At 35.5% G+C, this 19,584-nt stretch overlaps 1 protein-coding gene across 1 annotated transcript; it reads left to right on the top strand.

Annotated features, from left to right (window-relative positions):
- Nucleotides 1–120: 120 nt before the first annotated feature.
- slc4a1b (solute carrier family 4 member 1b (Diego blood group)) lies at nucleotides 121–18,367 on the top strand. The gene is made up of 17 exons (XM_051915560.1): nucleotides 121–250; nucleotides 4,357–4,537; nucleotides 5,243–5,378; nucleotides 7,428–7,494; nucleotides 7,963–8,005; nucleotides 8,146–8,330; nucleotides 9,180–9,390; nucleotides 12,566–12,769; nucleotides 13,131–13,279; nucleotides 13,376–13,570; nucleotides 15,251–15,499; nucleotides 15,950–16,039; nucleotides 16,276–16,442; nucleotides 16,877–17,118; nucleotides 17,217–17,386; nucleotides 17,509–17,682; nucleotides 18,150–18,367. The coding sequence occupies exons 2-17, from the start codon at nucleotides 4,369–4,371 to the stop codon at nucleotides 18,228–18,230; spliced, it is 2,532 nt and encodes an 843-aa protein (XP_051771520.1). The 5' UTR covers nucleotides 121–250; nucleotides 4,357–4,368; the 3' UTR covers nucleotides 18,231–18,367.
- Nucleotides 18,368–19,584: the final 1,217 nt, after the last annotated feature.

Genomic DNA, 19,584 nt, shown 5'->3' with positions numbered 1-19,584 from the left:
TGCAATGATATTTGGATATTAAAGTGCCTTCAGTGTCCAAGTACGTTTGGGGGTCACTGTATGTGCCCACAAGAATATACATGATTGTCTGCAGGCATTTTTTTTACTGTGTATGTATAGAAGAATGTGTGTAGAGGTGTGTCTGATAGCTGCAGGTGTACACAAACTTTATAAAGGTCTGCGCACTTTTGTGAGGGTCTGTGACAGAGAATATTGCTTGAGCCGTAGGGTCAGATAGAGAATATTTAAGGTAAGTGCAATTAGTGTCACTATTGTTTTTTAACTGCAACTTAGTTATGTTGTTTTAACTTGTTTTACATATGTGTCATGTTTTCATTTAATGTTATAAACTGCGGTTTACTGCTATAGATATTTATCAAATATTTGAAACATTCTATTCAAAATAGAAAATGCCATTAAACATAAAAATTCAATATTTTCATTTTACAGTGAACGGTTAAGTGCAGTTAGTGTCACTATTGGTTTTTAACTGCAATTTAGTTAGGTTGTTTTAACTTGTTTTATATATGTGTCATGTTTTCATTTAATTTTTTAAACTGCGGTTTAAAAAATTAAATTAAATATAAAAAAATTAAATATTTTCATTTTAAAATGAATTGTTCATTGGATGCTGAAGTGAATGGAACAAAATTACTCTTTAAAAAGTTACACTTATAATTGCTATATAACTAAGCAAATAGCATAAATGATGAAGGCACTTTAGACTGCACAAAAGTTTGAGCACAAAAACAATAGCACAAATTATTGCATGAGCTCAAATTATTAGTCTAATGCCATACTTTATTTACACACTTCTTATGTACAAGGGTCAACACAAACTAACCCCAAACAGACCCATACACCACATTTAGTGGCTAAATGTATCACTTAATTGTACTTTTTAAATTATTAAAAGTTTGCCATGTTGCCAGATCAAAGTTGCATGTCAATACATGCCTGTACAGTAGAGGGCGCAGCTCAAACAAACCTCTCAGTGGTGCTGTCATTCTGTATTGCAGAAGAACAGGACACAGGAGAAGAAAGTTAAAGACTCTTACTTCAGCAAAAAATAGAAAAAAGAAAAGAAAGAAAGAAAGAAAAAACACAAATGTGATGTTTATCTGGTAACACTTTAGTATAGGGAACACATATAAACTATTAACTACGACTTTTCCCTCAATAAACTCCTAATTTACTGCTTATTAATAGTTAGTAAGGTAGTTCTTAAGTTTATGTATTGGGTAGGATTCAGAATCTAGAATATGGTCATGCAGAATAAGGCATTAATATGTGCTTTATAAGTACTAATAAACAGCCAATATTCTAGTAATATGCATGCTAATAAGCAACTGGTTAAAAGACCTTAAAATAAAGTGTTACCATTTATCTAAAGTCATTTCTGCTTATTAGTATGGTTGAATTGGATCATTGAAGGTCAGCAGCAAAGACATTGGTTAATAAAGTGAGATAAAATGCATAAAGTATATTTGTGTTATTTAACAAATTTAATTATTGCAGGTTTCGTGTAATATTCTGAGTTTGCATTTCACTGTTTTTATTAATTTTGAGGAATGCTGACTTTTTTGTGCAAGTGAGATGAGTAAATACTCACATTTAGTCTAGAACTACAATAACCAACATGTTCACACAGCGCACAACACATCTAAACCTTACTCCCCATTTCCCTCAACATGGGGTCAGGAAAGGCGTCAGATAATAAATGGCAAAACAAAGTAACTTGCGTTACTTGCGTATTTGAAAAAAGTAACTCAGGTATTTTCTTGTAAATGTAAAAGTAATGCATTACTTTAGTTACTTTTAAAAAGTAATCTGATTATGTAACTCGCGTTACTTGCAAATGCGTTACCCTCAACACTGTTTTTAGCTGCTCTGAATGTGAACATCAAAACCAATAATAAAGAACACTGTCTGGTAAGCACACATACAGTACATCCATTTTTCAAATTCCTTATAGTTCACCATGATTCTAAAGTTACTTTGACTCGACTTGATTAATATGACAGCACACAGACACGCTCACTGATAAGTTTCCACATTTGCAGTCTGCCTTGGAGCACTCACACTCCTAATGTTTAAAGGATAAACATGAGCTTTAATTTATCAGTCATCACTGGACAGGAAACACACACACAAATACAGTCATACCAGAGGTCTAGCCATCATGTTTAAGTTGTCTACATCTCTGCTTTGAACTATAACAACCAGTAGAACAAGAAGGATGTTATATGACATCTCACTGTTTCAATTCACTAAAAACTAATAACATGGAGTTGTTCCATACAGGATGTACTGGATTTCTACTTGATCTGACCCTTTAAATGACTTGCACTGGTCTAACCTAATGTAGTAAAATGTTAATTTAAAACTTTAATAAAATCAGTTAATTTACAAGTTCCCACATAAAGCATACTTTAGGTTACCTGCACTGTAAAAAGATGTTTTCATGATTTGTTATCAGAACATTTTTTCTTTTGTCAAATCAACTTCAATAATTAATGTGGTTCAGGTAACATAATATTTTGAGTTTCTGTTGATTAAACCAATTGCTTTCATTATATTAACTCAAATTTTTAAATTCAATGAACTCAAAATTTTAAGGCAACCAAGTAACTTACTTTTTTTTTTTTTAAGTTAAACCAACAATTCTTTTTTACAGTGTGCCAAAACCTTCAAAACATAAAATTTGCAGCATGAGAACATGAACAAATTCATGCTATCTACTTGTAATTGATCAAAATATACATGTATGTTGTTCACTGTAAACAATTATTTTCATGATTTATCATATTTTTTCTTTTGTCAAATCAACTTCAATAATTAATGTGGCACAGATAACATAATATTTTGAGTTTTTTTGTTGATTAAACCAATCGCCTTCATTGTATTAACTCAAGTTTTTAATTTCAATGAACTCAACATTTTAAGGCAACCAGGAAGCTTACATTTTTAAAATTAAACCAGCAATTCTTTTTTACAGTCTACAGTTTGGTAGATTTTGGACAGAGCAGGTTTGTTTAATTTTAATTAAAATTAAATTATTTTCTTAGTCTTGTCAGAGGGAGAAAATTTGTCCACCCTGTCACATGACAACGCAATGTGTAACAGGGTGGACCTTAACAGGATGGAAGTTTTAAGCTATTAAAGCCTATTAGCTTGGAAAGAACAACATGCTAGCAGAAAATTAACATTCATGAAGAATTTTAAAAGATATAGAATTTATTTTAAAAAATAAACAAACATTTTAATGTCTGGTATAAAAATGACACAACAGCGTGGACATGTTATGTTTTACGCTCTTAGATAAGTCTTCTAGGTCCTTAGATGAGGAAATTATGCTCTTAAGTTTGCTTTTCCTCCAAGGAAATGATGTCACTTCTAGTAAGTAATGTGATTTAGGGCATGCACTTAAGATTTTAAAGGTCAAATAGCACCAGTGTAACAGGGTGGATTGGAGTTTGAGAGACATAAACTAATTTAATGGTTTAAATATATATGTGTATATGTATATATATATATATATATATATATATATGTGTGTGTGTGTGTGTGTGTGTGTCACAATAAATTGTATTTTATGTCAAAGAGAATAAGTAAATATATACTAACACTCTAAATTGCTAATTTAGAAATATATATTTAAACTTTATTTCAAAATGAAGTTGAGAAAACATGATTGGGGACATGGGAAATTGCCTGTCAGATGCTTCATAATTTTATTTATTTAATTTTTTTTTTTTTTTTTTTTTGTCACTAACAGAGCTGGATAGTAACTAATTATATATGTAATCTGGATTACATAATCAGACTCCAAAAATGAAATACTTGTATTTAGATTGTATTATGTTTTAAAATACTCAGAATCAGACGACAGTTACTTTTTTATTGATTACATGATTACTTAATATTCACAAAATGGCAGTAAATTGTTCAGAATTCATTGATTTTCTCTAATTATTCATTTTTATCTTTTACATTTTCCTTTCTAAAAAACCTTTTATTTAATATTATACCATTCAAATCAATGTTATAAACAAGTTAAAGTAAAAAAAGTAATCTAAAAGTAATCAAAGTAGTCAGATTATATTACCTAAAATGTGTAATGTAATAGATTATGTTGCTAACTATAATTTTAATCATGTAATTTGTGTTCAGTACTAGACTACAATTTGTAAGTAATCTACCAGCACTGGTCAGCATTCATTAAGAATGTGTTAATTGGGATACATCTATGCATGAAAAACCATGTGGCATTTAAATTCATTGTGATGTTTAGCGTACCTATATGATAGTTAGCAGAGCTGTTTATTGTGTCATTTTATTGTCATCTGTGGTCAGACTTATGTGGAGATGAACGATTCAGTGAAGAACCCAAACCAGCAGAGCTATTGGCAGGAGACGGGCAGATGGGAGGGCTATGAACAGACCTATGATGTTGAGGCGGGCCGCTGGGGCCCCTCCCAAATCTCCTACCTCACCTTCAAGAGCCTGGTGCAGTTACGCAGGACAATGAACACAGGTGAGGGAGTGACTGTGAGGTCAAACCTCAGCTCACCTCTTTTAGTAGTTATATACAATATAATTAATTTCATTTACGTTAAGTTTAATTCAATTAGCTTCACATTTCCTATGTCAAAGCTGTCTCATAATTACTCTACCAAACATTATATAATGCTTAAGCTGGATTTTTATTAACTAACATTAACAAAGACTAATAAATACTGTAACAAATGCATAAACGAGACCTTATTGTAAAGTGTTACCAAAAAAAATCATTATTTCATGTAAGTATTGCATTATATAATGATTAACAAATCATTTGTTGATGTATTGATGTTCATAAAACTACTGTAATAATATATTAAGAATTAGAGATATGTTTGGTTATGACTTATAAATGACAGTTCTGGAAGTGTTCCCAAGGATTAACCTGCACTCACATTCTAGTCTCAGTCCTGTCCTAACATCAGTTCAGAAGGTTAGCATGGGTATTAGCAAGCGTGGAATGTGAGCAAGAATGTAACTTCACTGCACATGCTCAGATGAGATGGTAGTAGATAGTTAGTGTCCCGTAAAACCCGCTCTACCTGTGCTCCTCAGCTTTGGCCATAGTATTTATGTTTATTATGGTAAAGCTCAGCCTCAGTCATAGCCCTCATCCTCTCCTGTGCCTTACTCTTTCCTTTGCATTGACTTCTTTTTTCATGTTTTTTGCTTGGATCAGGAGTGGTGATGCTGGACAGAGAGGAGAAGATGCTCTCCAGTATTATTGAGAAGATTGTGGATGCCCTGGTTAGCAAAAGGCAGATTCAGCCAGGGGACAGAGATAAGGTTCTTCAAGCATTAATGCACAAAGAGAGGTACTACACACACTTATACTCATTCATTTTCCCTCACTTAAATGTTTTACACATAAAGAAGTACTAAAAAGTGTCAAATAATTGTTTGCAATCATTCACTAAACATTGCTGCAAATGCATCAGAAAAAAAAAAATAGCAGAAAACAAAGCAAGCTGCTACAGAAAAAAATACACAATTCATGTGCTTGGAAGCCCATTTCCAATCATGCTTTGGTAAATCTTAATTATGTCATGAAAAGTCATAATTATGTCATGAAAAGTCATAATTATTAGAGATGCATATAATACCTCTGCTAAGAAGCCACAGCCAATAAACGCGCTTGTTACTGTGTGACATCAGCCAGTGTTAACCTGCTGAAGAGAGAGAAGCAACAAGTGTTTTGACGCTGAACAACAACTATAATTTTCTGTAAAGTGGATGTTTATTTATGTGAGTCATTGGAAAGATACCACATCTTTACAAGTGTCCACTATCAGAGACGTTTGAACAAGAAATGCCCTGTGGTCTGACTGTGCTGTCAATTCTTAATCATTCCATTAAATTCTGGAAACTGAATCCTTGCCTCAGGTGTCCTTACCGACACATTAGTTTGATCACACACCCACCTGGACTAGTGCACAGACAGTTCTAATTAATCCTTTTCCACAGTCAATGTTGTTAATTGTTATCTCTAATATTACAGTGTACCATTGTTTCCTGTATAGTTTGCAGCATTATTTGGGAGAGATTTTTTTTCCTTAAGAAAAATCTAACTATCGGTATCGGCAGATATCATTCTGAATGATCGCTATCAGTGTCAGCTGAGAAATTTAGTATCAGTGCATCTCTAATAATTATGAAATAAAAAGTGGAAATTTTGACATATTAATAATTTTGACCTATTATGTCAAAATTGACAAACTTCGAAATTATGACGTAAAATGTCATTATTAGGACATGCTAAGTAATAATTAGCCTATGAAATAAAAAGTCAAAATTATGAGAGAAGTCGAAATGACATACTAATTCAGACTTTTAATGTCATAAATATGACTTAGTATGTCATAATTTTGACTTTTTATCTCATTGCAATAATTAGATTTTTTTTTCTTATGTGGCCTAAATGAGACTATGCCCTCCTGTCAGATATGTGCTGCTTAATGTATTTGAGACGTGTTTTCCTCAGCACATAACTTACATCTTGTGATTGTATTCTTATCTGTAAATGTTAAAGTCACATGATTATTTCCATTTGGCAAAAAGGCTCATGCTGCTGACAGCAAGCGAGTAAATTTCACAGACTTCACTGAAGGAGCACTGGTGTTGTGCCGAATTTTGACCCCCTGCCAAATTATTACCCCCCTTGTTGAAGTCGCTATCTGATTGCTTAATCCTAACCCCACCCCTAATCCTAACCCCTCCCCCACACCTAATCCTAAACCTACCAATTCTAGGTGGGTAATAATTTGGCGGGGGTAGGAATTATTAGGCATGCATTAGAATGGGAGTGCAATAATTCTAAAATACAAATTTTGCTAAATATTTTGCACCCAAAAGATTTCAAAACAGCACCATAAACTGCAGTAGAACTGAACTGTAAGACTTTTGAAATATTAAAAAAAAAAAAAAAAAAAAAAAATACAGAAGAACTATAATTTGTAAAGTAAATAAAAAGGAAAAATAAGCAATTTTAAGTTGTTTCTCCCACATGTGTACCGAAAACGTATCTTGACTTCAAAACTGAGCTATGCACTGATATGTCATTTGTGTGTACTATTGCATTCCTAGTTTCAAGTACAAATACAAGACATCGTTCATATACTGTACCTGTGTAACAGTTACAAAAATTATGGTCCCACTTTATATTGGGTGTCTTTAAAGATGTACTTGCATAAAAAAAAAAGAAGAAGAAGACCTTAGCAACCACTGACAACAGAATAGCATCGTGGCAGTGAATTTTGCAGGGTCTTGCGCCTCATTATCTTTAGAAGAGTAGTGTTGAAAGCAGTAGTCATCCTGAACCAATTCACCTTTAAAAGCTTTAATTTTATTTCTTTTACTCTCTCCAGTCAGTCAGTAGAGACCCAGCCTCTGACTTCAGGCATGGAGATGCAGAAATTCTCTGTCACAGAGAAAGTGAGCAAGTTTTCTCATTTTAAATGTTCTGAGCATAACTATAAAGGTCCGTTCACACCAAGGATGATAACTCTAACAATAATGATAAAGATATAGATAAAAAAAAACATTCTATAAAAGAATAGCAGAGTCCACACCACAATAACAGCACTAAAACAATATTGCTGGAGTCACTTTCAGAATGATTTTTCCCAGCTGATGAACAATAAAAACATTGACAGCAAATCAGAATCCATCCTGCTTTAAAGAGCTTGAGTATTTAAAGCAGCAGATAACAAAACTGCAGCGCGAGCTTAAAATGAACAGAACAATATCTTCTGCTAGTGTGAATGCTAATAAAGTTATCGTTATCGTCTTTGGTGTGAATGGGCCTTAACATATGGCATCTATTGTTTATTTTCTTGGTTTTGAATGAAATGCCTTATCATTTGATATTTTTTGACTATGTGGTTTTATTCTCAACCAAAGAGGGACACAGCTGATAGTGCAGAAGCCTCGATGGTGCTCGTAGGTGAGGATAATATCAATTTCTGTGTTTTTATAAATAATCCCACTTATATCATTTACATTCCAAAAAAAGTGAGACTTACTAAATAATTGTTTCTGTTGGCAAACACTGACTGTATTTAATTTTGTGTGTTTGTGTGTAAGGTGCTCTGCAGTGCCTGGAGAGGCCTACAGTAATATTTGTGCGTCTACGGGACGCTGTGGTGCTGGAGTCGGCTCTGGAAGCTCCTGTGCCTGTGCGGTTCATCTTCATCCTGATTGGCCCATCCACAAATGACATTGACTATCATGAGTGTGGCCGAGCGATGGCATCACTACTAGCTGACAAAGTAAGAGAACTGACAGGAAAAACAAATCATTGCAACAGTTACCTATTTAGATTTAGCATGAGTCTATCAATTTAAAAAGAGCTCTACAGTATGTAAAGTGCTCCCTTTATTTCTTTCTTCTGCTAAACACAAAAGAAGATATTTTGAAGAATGTCGGTAACCAAACAGTTGATGGGCCCCATTGATTTCCATAGTATGGAAAAAAAAAAAACCTATGGAAGTCAGTGGGGCCTGTCTTGGTTACTGACATTCTTCAAAATATCTTCTTTTGTGTTCAGCAGGAGAAAGAAACTCATACAGGTTTGGAACAACGTGAGGGTGAATAAATGATGACAACATTTTCATTTTTGGGTCAATTATCCCTTTAAGTACACTTTTAAAAGTGCACTTTGTAATCATGTCAAATTAAAAGTTTTACTTTAAAGTACACTTATGTCATTATGTATTAATCTTTTGTCATGCTTTAAAGAAGTACACTTGTTTTGATGTGTTGACTGACATACTAAAGCACATGTAAAGTACTTGATATAATTGTGTTTAAAACTGTAGTGTTTTAAAATTAAAACTTCATCATTAAAAATGTGTAATTACAAATATATTTAACATGACATACAAGTTTCAATAGAAAACCAAAATGACAACAAAATCTACAACAACAATGTAAAAAGGGGAGTGGTCTAATAATGCAACCATATTAATTATTCATGCCCCAGGGCATGCTAGGAAAAAGGAGAATGTGAACCACAAAACAATCATCTTTCCATCTTAATTTAGCCTAACTGAAGATTAAAGATATTAATGAGAAACAGCACATTTTATGTTGTTTTTTCATCTGTCTTTCACACACAGGTGTTTAACCAAGCAGCTTTCCAGGCTCAGAGTGACCGGGAGCTGACTGATGCCGTGGGAGATTTCATGGACTGCTGCATTGTGATTCCGCCCACTGAAATTCAGGACGAGTCTATGCTGACATCACTCATCCCCTTCCAAAAGAGACTACTGCAAGAGAGACTCCGCCCCTCCGACCCCAAACTCCGCTTGGAAGTCAAACCTCGCAAGCGTAAGGACACATACACCAAGTACAACCCATGATTAAAGGATAATATGAGCATACTTGCAACAGTTCTTCTGCTTAGGGGGGCATATGCACTAGATCAATATTTTACTTAATTGAATAAGAACTCAAGTGCTTACTGGCAAACACAAAATTCATGATGATAAATAATTGCAAAAATATATAACTACAAGCAGATGAGGGGTTCAAGCAGTTGAAACCTCAATTGCTATGTTATGGGATATAATGGAAGTCTAAAAGTAGTTTAAAACAACCCAAAAATGAAAATTCTGTCATTAATTACTCACCCTCATGTTGTTCCACACCCATAAGACCTTCGTTTCTCTTTAGAACACAAAGTAAGATATTTTTGATAAAATCTGATGGCTCAGTGAGGCCTTGCATTGCCAGCAAGACAATTAACACTTTCAATGCCTAGAAAGCTACTAAAGACGTATTTAAAATAGTTCATGTGACTACAGTTGTTCAAACTTAATATTATAAAGCGACGAGAATACTTTTTGTGTGCCAAAAAACAAAATAACGACTTTTCAACAATATCTAGTGATGGGCGATTTCAAAACACTGCTTCATGAAGCTTCGAAGCTTTACAAATCTTTTGTTTCAAATCAGTGTTTTGGAGCTCCAAAGTCACGTGATTTCAGTAAACGAGGCTTCGTTATGTCATAAGTGTTTCGAAATTTCAGTGGTTCATGTGACTTTGGCAGTTTGATACGCGATCCGAACCACTGATTCAAAACAAAAGATTCGTAAAGTTTCGAAGCAGTGTTTTAAAATCGCCCATGACTAGATATTGTTGAAAAGTCGTTATTTTGTTTTTTGGCACACAAAAAGTATTCTCGTCGTTAGTTTAGTTAAAGGGGGGGTATCACACACAGTTTCTGCCAATCTCATGTTAATCTTGAGTACATATAGAGTAACAATGCATCCTTCATATCTCCGAAAAGTCTTTAGTTTTATCATATTTATAAAAGATAGATACGCTGTACCGAGTCTTTCCGAAAAAAGCCGAGCTCCTGGAGGCGTTCCTGCCGTCAGTGCCGTGGGCGGAGCTAAAGAGTCGCGAGCGCGCACGGCTTTTGTGTAGAGATCGTCTGCTAGCTGCGACATCATTATAAATAAAAAGGGAACAAAAACGTTTGTGTTGTTTGCATTATATGCACTTGTGTGCCGATTGCCAACAAAACACAGACATCTGATGCAGTTTTACTCACCACCTGCGATCTGCAAATCCAGCGCCGAACTGGGACTTGTTTACAAAGCATTCATCACCGAAATTCCGGGAACAAACAAACATACAAACCGGAAAAACAAACTTCATCCACTGTTCCCTTGACGCTGGGTTCTTTGGGAAGCTGAAAAAGGTCATCTTTCCCTCACAACCAAAAACACACTCCTTCGGTGACAGGTGCTGCTTCTCATTTCGGAGGCTGCGTCCTCCGGAGGTCTCATTTGAAGGCTGCATACGTCATCAAAGATGTCATATTTAAGAATGTAACTGTAATAAAATTGACTGATAGTCAGAAATACTCCGTCATACGTCCAACTCGTGTTTCGAAACTTTGGCCATGTTTAGCATGAGAGTGCAACTCTTTAACAGTGTAAATAAGTCAGAATGCATGAAATAGCATTACACCCCCCCTTTAAGTTTGGACATGTCACAGAGAAGATATAGGCATTGGTTAATACAGGCCACACCCAACAATTTCATTGGCTCATATGTGACCCTGGACTACAAAACCAGTCATAAGTCGCACAGGTATATTTGTAGCAGTAGCCAACAATATGAGTCAAAATTATAGATTTTTCTTTTATACCAAAAATCATTAGGATATTAAGTAAAGATCATGTTCCATGAAGATATTTTGTAAATTTCCTACCATAAATATATCAAAAATGTATTTTTGTGAATGGATATGCGTTGCTAAGGACTTCATTTGGACAACTTTAAAGGCGATTTGCACCCTCAGATTCCAGATTTTCATTGTTGTATCTCTGCCAAATATTGTCCGATCCTAACAAACCATACATCAATGGAAAGCTTATTTATTCAGCTTTCAGATGATGTATAAATCTCAATTTAAAAAAATGTACCCTTATGACTGGTTTTGTGGTCCAGGGTCACATATGTGGTAAATGCTCAATGAAACCAAATTTTAAGAATAACTTTTTGTCAGGATTTTCTTTAGATGGTATACATTTTAAATTTTGTGTAAATTGGACCTACAGTCTAGGATGATTTTGAAAAAGTAGCTTTTAGAAAATGTAAAATCACAGAAATATTTCCCGAAAATATTTTTTGAAAAACATGTGACCATTTGATTCAGAAGTATTGAAAATAAAAGTGAAATATTGATTGAATTTGATTATAACTGGGCACTGACCTTAGTTATTAACCAAAAAAAATTAATGAAAATTGGAAATAATGTAAATTAAATTTGCGCACATATCTCAGTCATTCATTCATTCATTCACTTTATTAATAGAGCACTTTACAACTGCACCTGCAGACCTGCTGTACAATCAAGAAACACTTCATTAAAAGAACACACAACTTAAAACAACACACATCCTACTAAACAACAAAGACTAGCCCACCCTCTCAAAGGCTAAAGACAAAAAGTAGTTTTTGACTTCAACTTTAAAAGCATTTAAAGATGAGATCTCTCTAAGTTCCTGAGGAAGACTATTCCAGAGCCTCGGCCCCGCAACAGCAAAGGCCTGATATCTAATTCATGTTAGCTCAGGTCCACTAAATAATATTAACAGATGCAACTTTCGGTTTTAATACTGTATTGGTAAATGTTGAAACTGATATTAGCTGAGATTGGAACCTTATTGTAAAGTGTTACTAAATGTTATTGTATAAGGACACTACATGATAAATGTGACCCAGAAAGAGATTTCCTACATGGCTGTTCTAGGTTCTTAGTGGTAGCCTGACAATGTACAGTCAGGGGAAATATACAGTCAAGCAATGTCATTATCATAAAATAAACCCATTCTGGGTGATATAAGACGCCTCCACTTTGGGTCATGATCGCCTTGTTGGTGTTTACTTATGACTGACTGTAAATTAATGCTAAAAATCTTTTTTTTTTTTTTTAAATCTTACTGTTAACAGAGCACAAATATCTACTTCTAATCTATCTTCCAATAGCTTCAAAATCCTCAGGACCCCCTCCGGAAGATCCACTAGCACGTACCGGTGTTCCGTTCGGTGGCATGATCAGAGACATGAAGAGACGATACCAACACTACGTCAGTGACATCACTGATGCTTTGAATGCTCAGGTTGTTGCTGCCATCATCTTTATCTACTTTGCTGCACTCTCACCTGCCATCACCTTCGGAGGTCTCCTTGGTATGTATGTATAGCCTAAAGAAAGCTTCATTCACACTGCACACCAGTCCCAAACCTAGACCAAAGATCAAGCATCAGAATTTTGAGGCTGCAATTTTATAATCTAAATATATGCCCGAAAAACCATTCAATTTCGTTAAATGTCTAGAAATTTCAAACTATAAGTTCAAAGATGTAAAATATGGCACACACACACAAAAAAAATGTCACTTTTTTAGCTCCATAGGTCTTCAAGTTTTTCAGCTGATCACTCACAATCAATCTGATTCTTTCTGCCTTTCTAAACAAAGCTTGAAGAGAGTGAACGACACAAATCAAGACATTTGAATACATTTTTGTTTGGCACTGCTTCTCTCCACAGCTGATAAGGTGGATAACATGATGGGTGTGTCGGAGCTGATGATCTCCACTTCAGTGTTGGGCATTATCTTCTGCCTGGTCGCTGCCCAACCTATACTTGTTATCGGCTTTTCTGGGCCGCTGCTAGTGTTTGAAGAGGCTTTTTTTAATGTGAGTATTTGTGTCTCTTTACAGGGTTTATTTGATATACAGCATTGATCTTGTGTAACTGAAATTCTCTCATCATGCTTTCCCTCCTGGCTGTAGTTCTGTAAGTCTCAGGGCATTGAGTACATCGTAGGCCGAGTGTGGGTTGGTGCGTGGCTGGTGGTCATCGTGGTGGTGATTGTTGCATTGGAAGGAAGCTTCCTGGTCCGATTCATTTCCCGTTTCACTCAAGAGATCTTCTCCATCCTCATCTCCCTCATCTTCATCTACGAGACCTTTGCTAAACTCGGCAGGGTACACACTTTATTTGCCATTTTATTGTTTTGCTGCATTCTTTTACATCTTCATGCAACCATCCCTATATACCTTTTGGATTCATACATATTTGCTGCATGATAAAAGCTCATTTCATTTTTAGGAAATTAGTTAACCGGAGACAGAAGGCCATGCTCAGCTGTTATCATATGCAAAAGGCAACCGAAATAGGGGTGGGCGATATGAACAAAATCTTATATACATTAAAAACATAGACAGCTGCAGATATATTAAGCTGCTGTCTCTTTAAGACCGAATGCACTGATCTAATATACTGATACACATGCAGTTTATTTCTCAACTGTTTACGTTCACTTAAGATATAAATGACTGTTTACACCGATACTCGCAAAAACGGGCATTTTGACACATGCTGTAAGTGTGTGTATTTGACCTACAAGCCCAATAACGCGGCAAAAAGAACTCAGTTCAGTACTCATGAGCAGCTGCTTCATGTTGCGCGTCTCTCAGAAAATGCGAAATGAGCTCTCTTTAGCTGCTTATTTCGCTTCAACGGTTTGAAATCCCCCTGTAGTCAATAATTTTACCCCTTAAAACTCATCTTTGATCATCAAAATGACACATTTAAAAAAAATTTTCCTGTGAAAAAAAATTCTTCATGCCTTAAAATAGTTTGAATGTAACTCTACACCCTTACCTCATTTATTATACGCATATATATGAATATGCTAATTAGCCCCGCCTCCACTCACTCGCACGAGCTCAAGAGATCCACTCTGTGAACTTACTGAGGTAAACGCTGCACAATAATATCGCTTTTTACAACGGCAGACACATAACGGTAATTAATATGATTAGCCTTTTGCTTGACTACATTATCAAACAGCTAATAATGTGTTGCTAATGTTACACAAATTCCCGTTCACGAGTCAGAGAGCTGTCTTCTAACAATCAGTATCATTAGAAATGCTTTGAACACCTTAACGTCAGTGGAGAAAGGCTTATAGTTCATCATAACATCGTTATATACATCATACACCCACTATATTGCTAAATCTACCCGATTTTTCATATCAACAGAAAAATATACCTTAAAAACGCATGAGTGTAACTGCGATAGAAATGATAGTTCAAAATCTTTACTGGTTGACAAATTTCTACCGGTAATTTCTCTTGTCTGGTATCTCCTACCCCTATAGAGAAGAGTTTACTTGATCATACTTTCAAAATTAATATCTTCCAAAGGTTTTTCAACAGTAATCGCTCTAATGCAGAATTCTTAATTGATGGTGCTTGCAAAGGCAAATTACAAGCCTGAAATTGCATGGGTTGTTGAGGAGTGTTATTACTTGTCTTGTCTTTTACCTTGGGCCAGTAATAACCACTTAGCAAGTTGTAAGCACCCAGAACACAGTCACACAACCACTTAAAGGGTTAGTTCACCCAAAAATGAAAATTCTGTCATTAATTACTCACCTTCATGTCGTTCCAAACCCGTAAGACTTTTGTTCATCTTCGGAACACAAATGAAAATCTTTTTGATGAAATCTGACAGCATTCTGTCCCTCCATAGACTGCCTGCACAAGACAAGAATTGTATTTATGTATTTTAAATTTCTAGAGCATAGTTGTGATGATGCTCACTCAAGAATTAATATATACTATACCTTTCTCTCTTTGTTTCATCCTTTATTTTAGGTTTTCAAAGAACACCCTCTTATCCTGAATTATGAACATTTAAACAATACAGTCGAGGACCCTTGGCACTCAGTTGTCAACTATCAGAGACTCCTGGATAATGCTACAGGAAATGTATCTGTCGTGAGAAGCGTTCAACACCAGCCTTATCCAAACACCGCTCTTCTATCCATGTGTCTCATGTTTGGCTGTTTCTCTATTGCCTACTACCTACGCATGTTCAAGAATGGCAAATTCCTGCCAGGAAAGGTGAATAGATTCTTGAATATTGTGATCAAAATATGACAACTTATACAGACGTGTTTATATAAGCACGCACTGCAGTTCTGTCGTCTGCTCAAGCTCTTTAAAACAGGAGGGATTCTGATTGGTTCTCAATGTTTTTATCATTCATCAGCTGGAAAAAAATCATTTTGAGTGATTCCAGTTCTTATTCTTTTAAAATTAGAATGTTTTTTAAAACTATAGTGTATCTTTACCGTTATCATTCTAGTTATCGTCCATGTTGTGAACAGGCCTTTACTCCTGGTTGGAGACTTATGTAAATATTTAGTTTATTTGTAGAGTCATGTTTAAATGTAATGGTGCAATGCAAAAATATTTAGTAGTGTGTAAGCCATTTACATCACAACTAAGCTAAGTTGTAACATACGCACAGCTGGTAGGTTCCATTAATGTAAAGATCTGTTTGATACATAGATTCGACGTTTGCTTGGTGACTTTGGAGTTCCCATTGCAATTTTCCTCATGGTTGCTGTCGATATCAATATTGAGGATACATACACTCAGGTATGTCTGTTATTTAGTATTTGTGAAAATAATTGAATTATAATGGAATTCCATGTAATTAAAAATCTTTTTTTCATTTTCGATTATAAGTAGATTCATTGTTTTTTTAGGTTTCTGATGGGTAATGGCTGCCTTTATAGACAGATAACACTTTAAGGCACCAATTCAGAACCAATCTTGTCTGGATTTTGTCAAGTTACTGTCTTGACCTCTCTGACCTTTGACTTTTGTCACAGAAACTGGTGGTGCCTAAGGGTCTTCAGGTGTCCAACCCTAAGATGCGGGGCTGGATAATCAACCCTATGGGTGAACACAAGCCCTTCCCTGTGTGGATGATGTTCGCCTCCATTGTTCCAGCTATATTGGTCTTCATCCTCATCTTCCTTGAGTCTCAGATCACCACGTGAGTGATGTTTTCTGGAGGAAGATGATTTGGTACAATCAGTTTCCCCATTAACTGACAGGATCAGGCTTCATTGAATTTTCTGTCCTCATTTAAGTGAAAATGCTGCACATGCACTTAAAAATAAAGGTTCTTTTGCCATTGATGGTTCCATTAAGAATAATTAACATCCATGGAATCTTTCCATTGCACAAAAGGTTCTTTTAGTGGAAAAATTATATACTAATGCATTATTCTATGCCATTGCAACATAAAGTAAAATATACAGTTATATGGAGCAGTATTACACAGTGTGACAAACTGAAAGCGACTGGTTGGGTTAGTGTGATGACCCATGCTAGATTGGAGATGAAAGATTCTACCAATGCTTAGAACAAATTGCTATGTTAATTGATTTATAAACTGATCTTTTCACTTGTCTCTCATTTTTCAAGACTAATTGTGAGTAAACCAGAGAGAAAAATGGTCAAGGGTTCTGGCTTCCACATGGATCTTCTCATCCTGGTGAGCATGGGAGGTCTGAGTGCCATATTTGGCATTCCTTGGTTGAGTGCCGCAACCGTACGATCCGTATCTCATGCCAATGCCCTGACTGTCATGAGCAAGGGCCCAAAACCTGAGATTGAGAAGGTTTTGGAACAGAGAGTCAGTGGAGTAATAGTGGCTTTGCTTGTCGGTATGTTGACATATGTCTAACATTCTTCTAATCCTGATTCTTACAGTACTATACTTCCTGAAGGTACATTAGCATCTTCTCTGTCTGTCTGTTTGCAGGTCTTTCAATCCTCATGGAGCCCATTCTAAAAATGATTCCTATTACGGCTCTGTTCGGAATCTTCCTCTACATGGGAATCACATCCCTCAGTGGGATTCAGCTTTGGGAACGAATGCTGCTCCTCCTTATTCCCAAAAAGTATCATCCCAATGAACCCTATGCTACAAGAGTATGTGCTACCATTACTCTGTTGGAATACTTTGCATTTCGAATTCTCCTTGTTACATTCTCAAGGCTGGTTGCTTTTTGCATGTGAAAACAATTGATCCTGGTCTCTGTCTCCCTCTGCAGGTCAGCACCAGTAGGATGCACGTGTTCACTGCGATCCAGACTGTGTGTCTGGCAATCCTGTGGATGGTGAAATCGAGCCCCGTGTCACTGGCTCTACCGTTTGTCCTGATACTCACCATCCCTCTGCGCATGTTCATGACTGGACGACTTTTCACTGAGCAAGAGATGAAATATGTAAGTGGCACAATGACAGTCAGAGATGACAAAAAATTGTTTATCCCAAGTTGGAAACATAAAGTGAATTGAACTTACCATTACATTTTCATAATATTCAAGTTAAAAAAACAGTAACAGTACATCTTAGAAGAACAGTTCTCCCTAAAAAGAAAATTCTTTCTCTGTCGAATAATTAAATCCATATTTTTAAGAATCTTCCTGCAGCTCTTTTCATAGAGTTTATACAACAGCTCTTCATAGCGACCACAGCTCCAAAAAAATAACAAATGATCACCAAAAAAAGCACCCTAGCAGTAGTCCATTTGACTTACTTGGTATATTCCAAGTCCACACTTACTTATCAGTTCCACTAATTTGGAAGAGTAAATAATGTAAATGAGTAATTACAGCATTTTAATTTTTAGGTGAACTATCCATTTAACATATCTTAATAATTTCCTTTGTACTTTGTATCTTCAATATAGCTTGACGGTGATGATTCCAAGGCAACATTTGAAGAGGAGCCAGGAGTGGATGTGTATTCCGAATCTCAGATGCCATTATAGATCCTTTTCCTGCGACCAAACGACACAATCGACTTTTCATGTCAACAGAATTAGCCAGCACATGAAAATTTTGACAAAATGTTGCCCAACTCCAACACCCATTTAAAATTTATAAATTAAAATGATTTTACTGGTGTATGTGGTTTTTCTGTCTGTAAATTGTTATTATAATGGTCCATTACAGTTCTTACAAGATGACATGTCATCATGACATGCAAAATTTAAATGTACATACAAGTGCCTTTTATGTCTTTTTGCACTAATATTGAGTAAGGTGCTGCATTATGAAGGTCTTTAAAATGCACATAGGACCAGCACCTCACACAGATAAGATATTGTTTCTGCATTTTAAAGAAATGATTAATGTAGGTCTTTTTTTACAAATTGTCTTGTTGGAGGTTGCTTTGCCCCTCATATAAAGATGTGCTATTACTAGTCCAGATGTTATTGGACTAGTAATGATCTTTCAAAAACAAAAATCTTAAATTAAAAAATCTTAATTATTCCAAACTTTTGACCTGCAGTGTATTTCTTAAATGCATGTATTTTAAGCTGTCAGATAGATCTACATCAAACAACGTATAAGCTTTTTTCGTTTACATGTTACATGTTACACACTACATGTTACAGGTAAAAAAAGACAAAACAGCGACACTACATAAAACTGGCATTTGTGAAATATATATATATATATATATATATATATATATGAGCAATATCACACAAGTAGCCATGCGAAATGGCTGTATATCAGCACGGCTGAGATTCATGATATTGCATTTATACAACAGTTTGACAGCATGAGTGTGTAAATAAATAAGAAACAACAACGGATTGTCTTTAAAAACCCTCTTTTGTGAGGAACTACTTCCTCCTGCCATGGATTCAAATCTTACAGTTTAAAGTTTACAGTTTAAAGGGTTAGTTCACCCAAAAATAAAAATTCTGTCATTAATTACTCACCCTCATTTCGTTCCACACCCATAAGACCTTCGTTCATCTTCGGAACACAAATTAAGATATTTTTGATGAAATCCGAGAGGAATATGACCAACACTTTTAAGGTCCAGAAAGGTACTAAAGACATTACTTTTTGTGCGCGAAAACAAAACAAAAATAACGATTATATTCAACAATCACTTCCCTGTCATTATCCTTATGCAGGTGACGCAGTAAGCACGGGTGAAGGCTTCTGTGTTTATGTCCGAATGCCGGCTCAGTATTGGCCAAAGCTGCACACGTGAGCAACACGATGCATACGTGTGATGCTGACGCAGGAGCCGGCCAATAATGAGTCACGTTCTGACGTAGAACCTGGAAGCGCTGGACGTAAACAATGTATGAGAATGACACA

Source organism: Ctenopharyngodon idella, chromosome 12, assembly GCF_019924925.1.
Source record: "Ctenopharyngodon idella isolate HZGC_01 chromosome 12, HZGC01, whole genome shotgun sequence".
In the NCBI taxonomy this organism is placed as follows: Eukaryota; Metazoa; Chordata; class Actinopteri; order Cypriniformes; family Xenocyprididae; genus Ctenopharyngodon; species Ctenopharyngodon idella.
This window is presented reverse-complemented; position numbering and strand designations above follow the sequence as displayed.

Excerpts from the sequence above, each read along its gene's own strand:
- slc4a1b (XM_051915560.1), top strand. The coding sequence starts at position 4,369 with ATGAACGATTCAGTGAAGAACCCAAACCAGCAGAGCTATTGGCAGGAG. Across the intron at positions 5,379-7,427 it reads GCATTAATGCACAAAGAGAG|TCAGTCAGTAGAGACCCAGC; the intron begins GTACTACACACA and ends TACTCTCTCCAG. Across the intron at positions 16,443-16,876 it reads CTTGAGTCTCAGATCACCAC|ACTAATTGTGAGTAAACCAG; the intron begins GTGAGTGATGTT and ends TCATTTTTCAAG.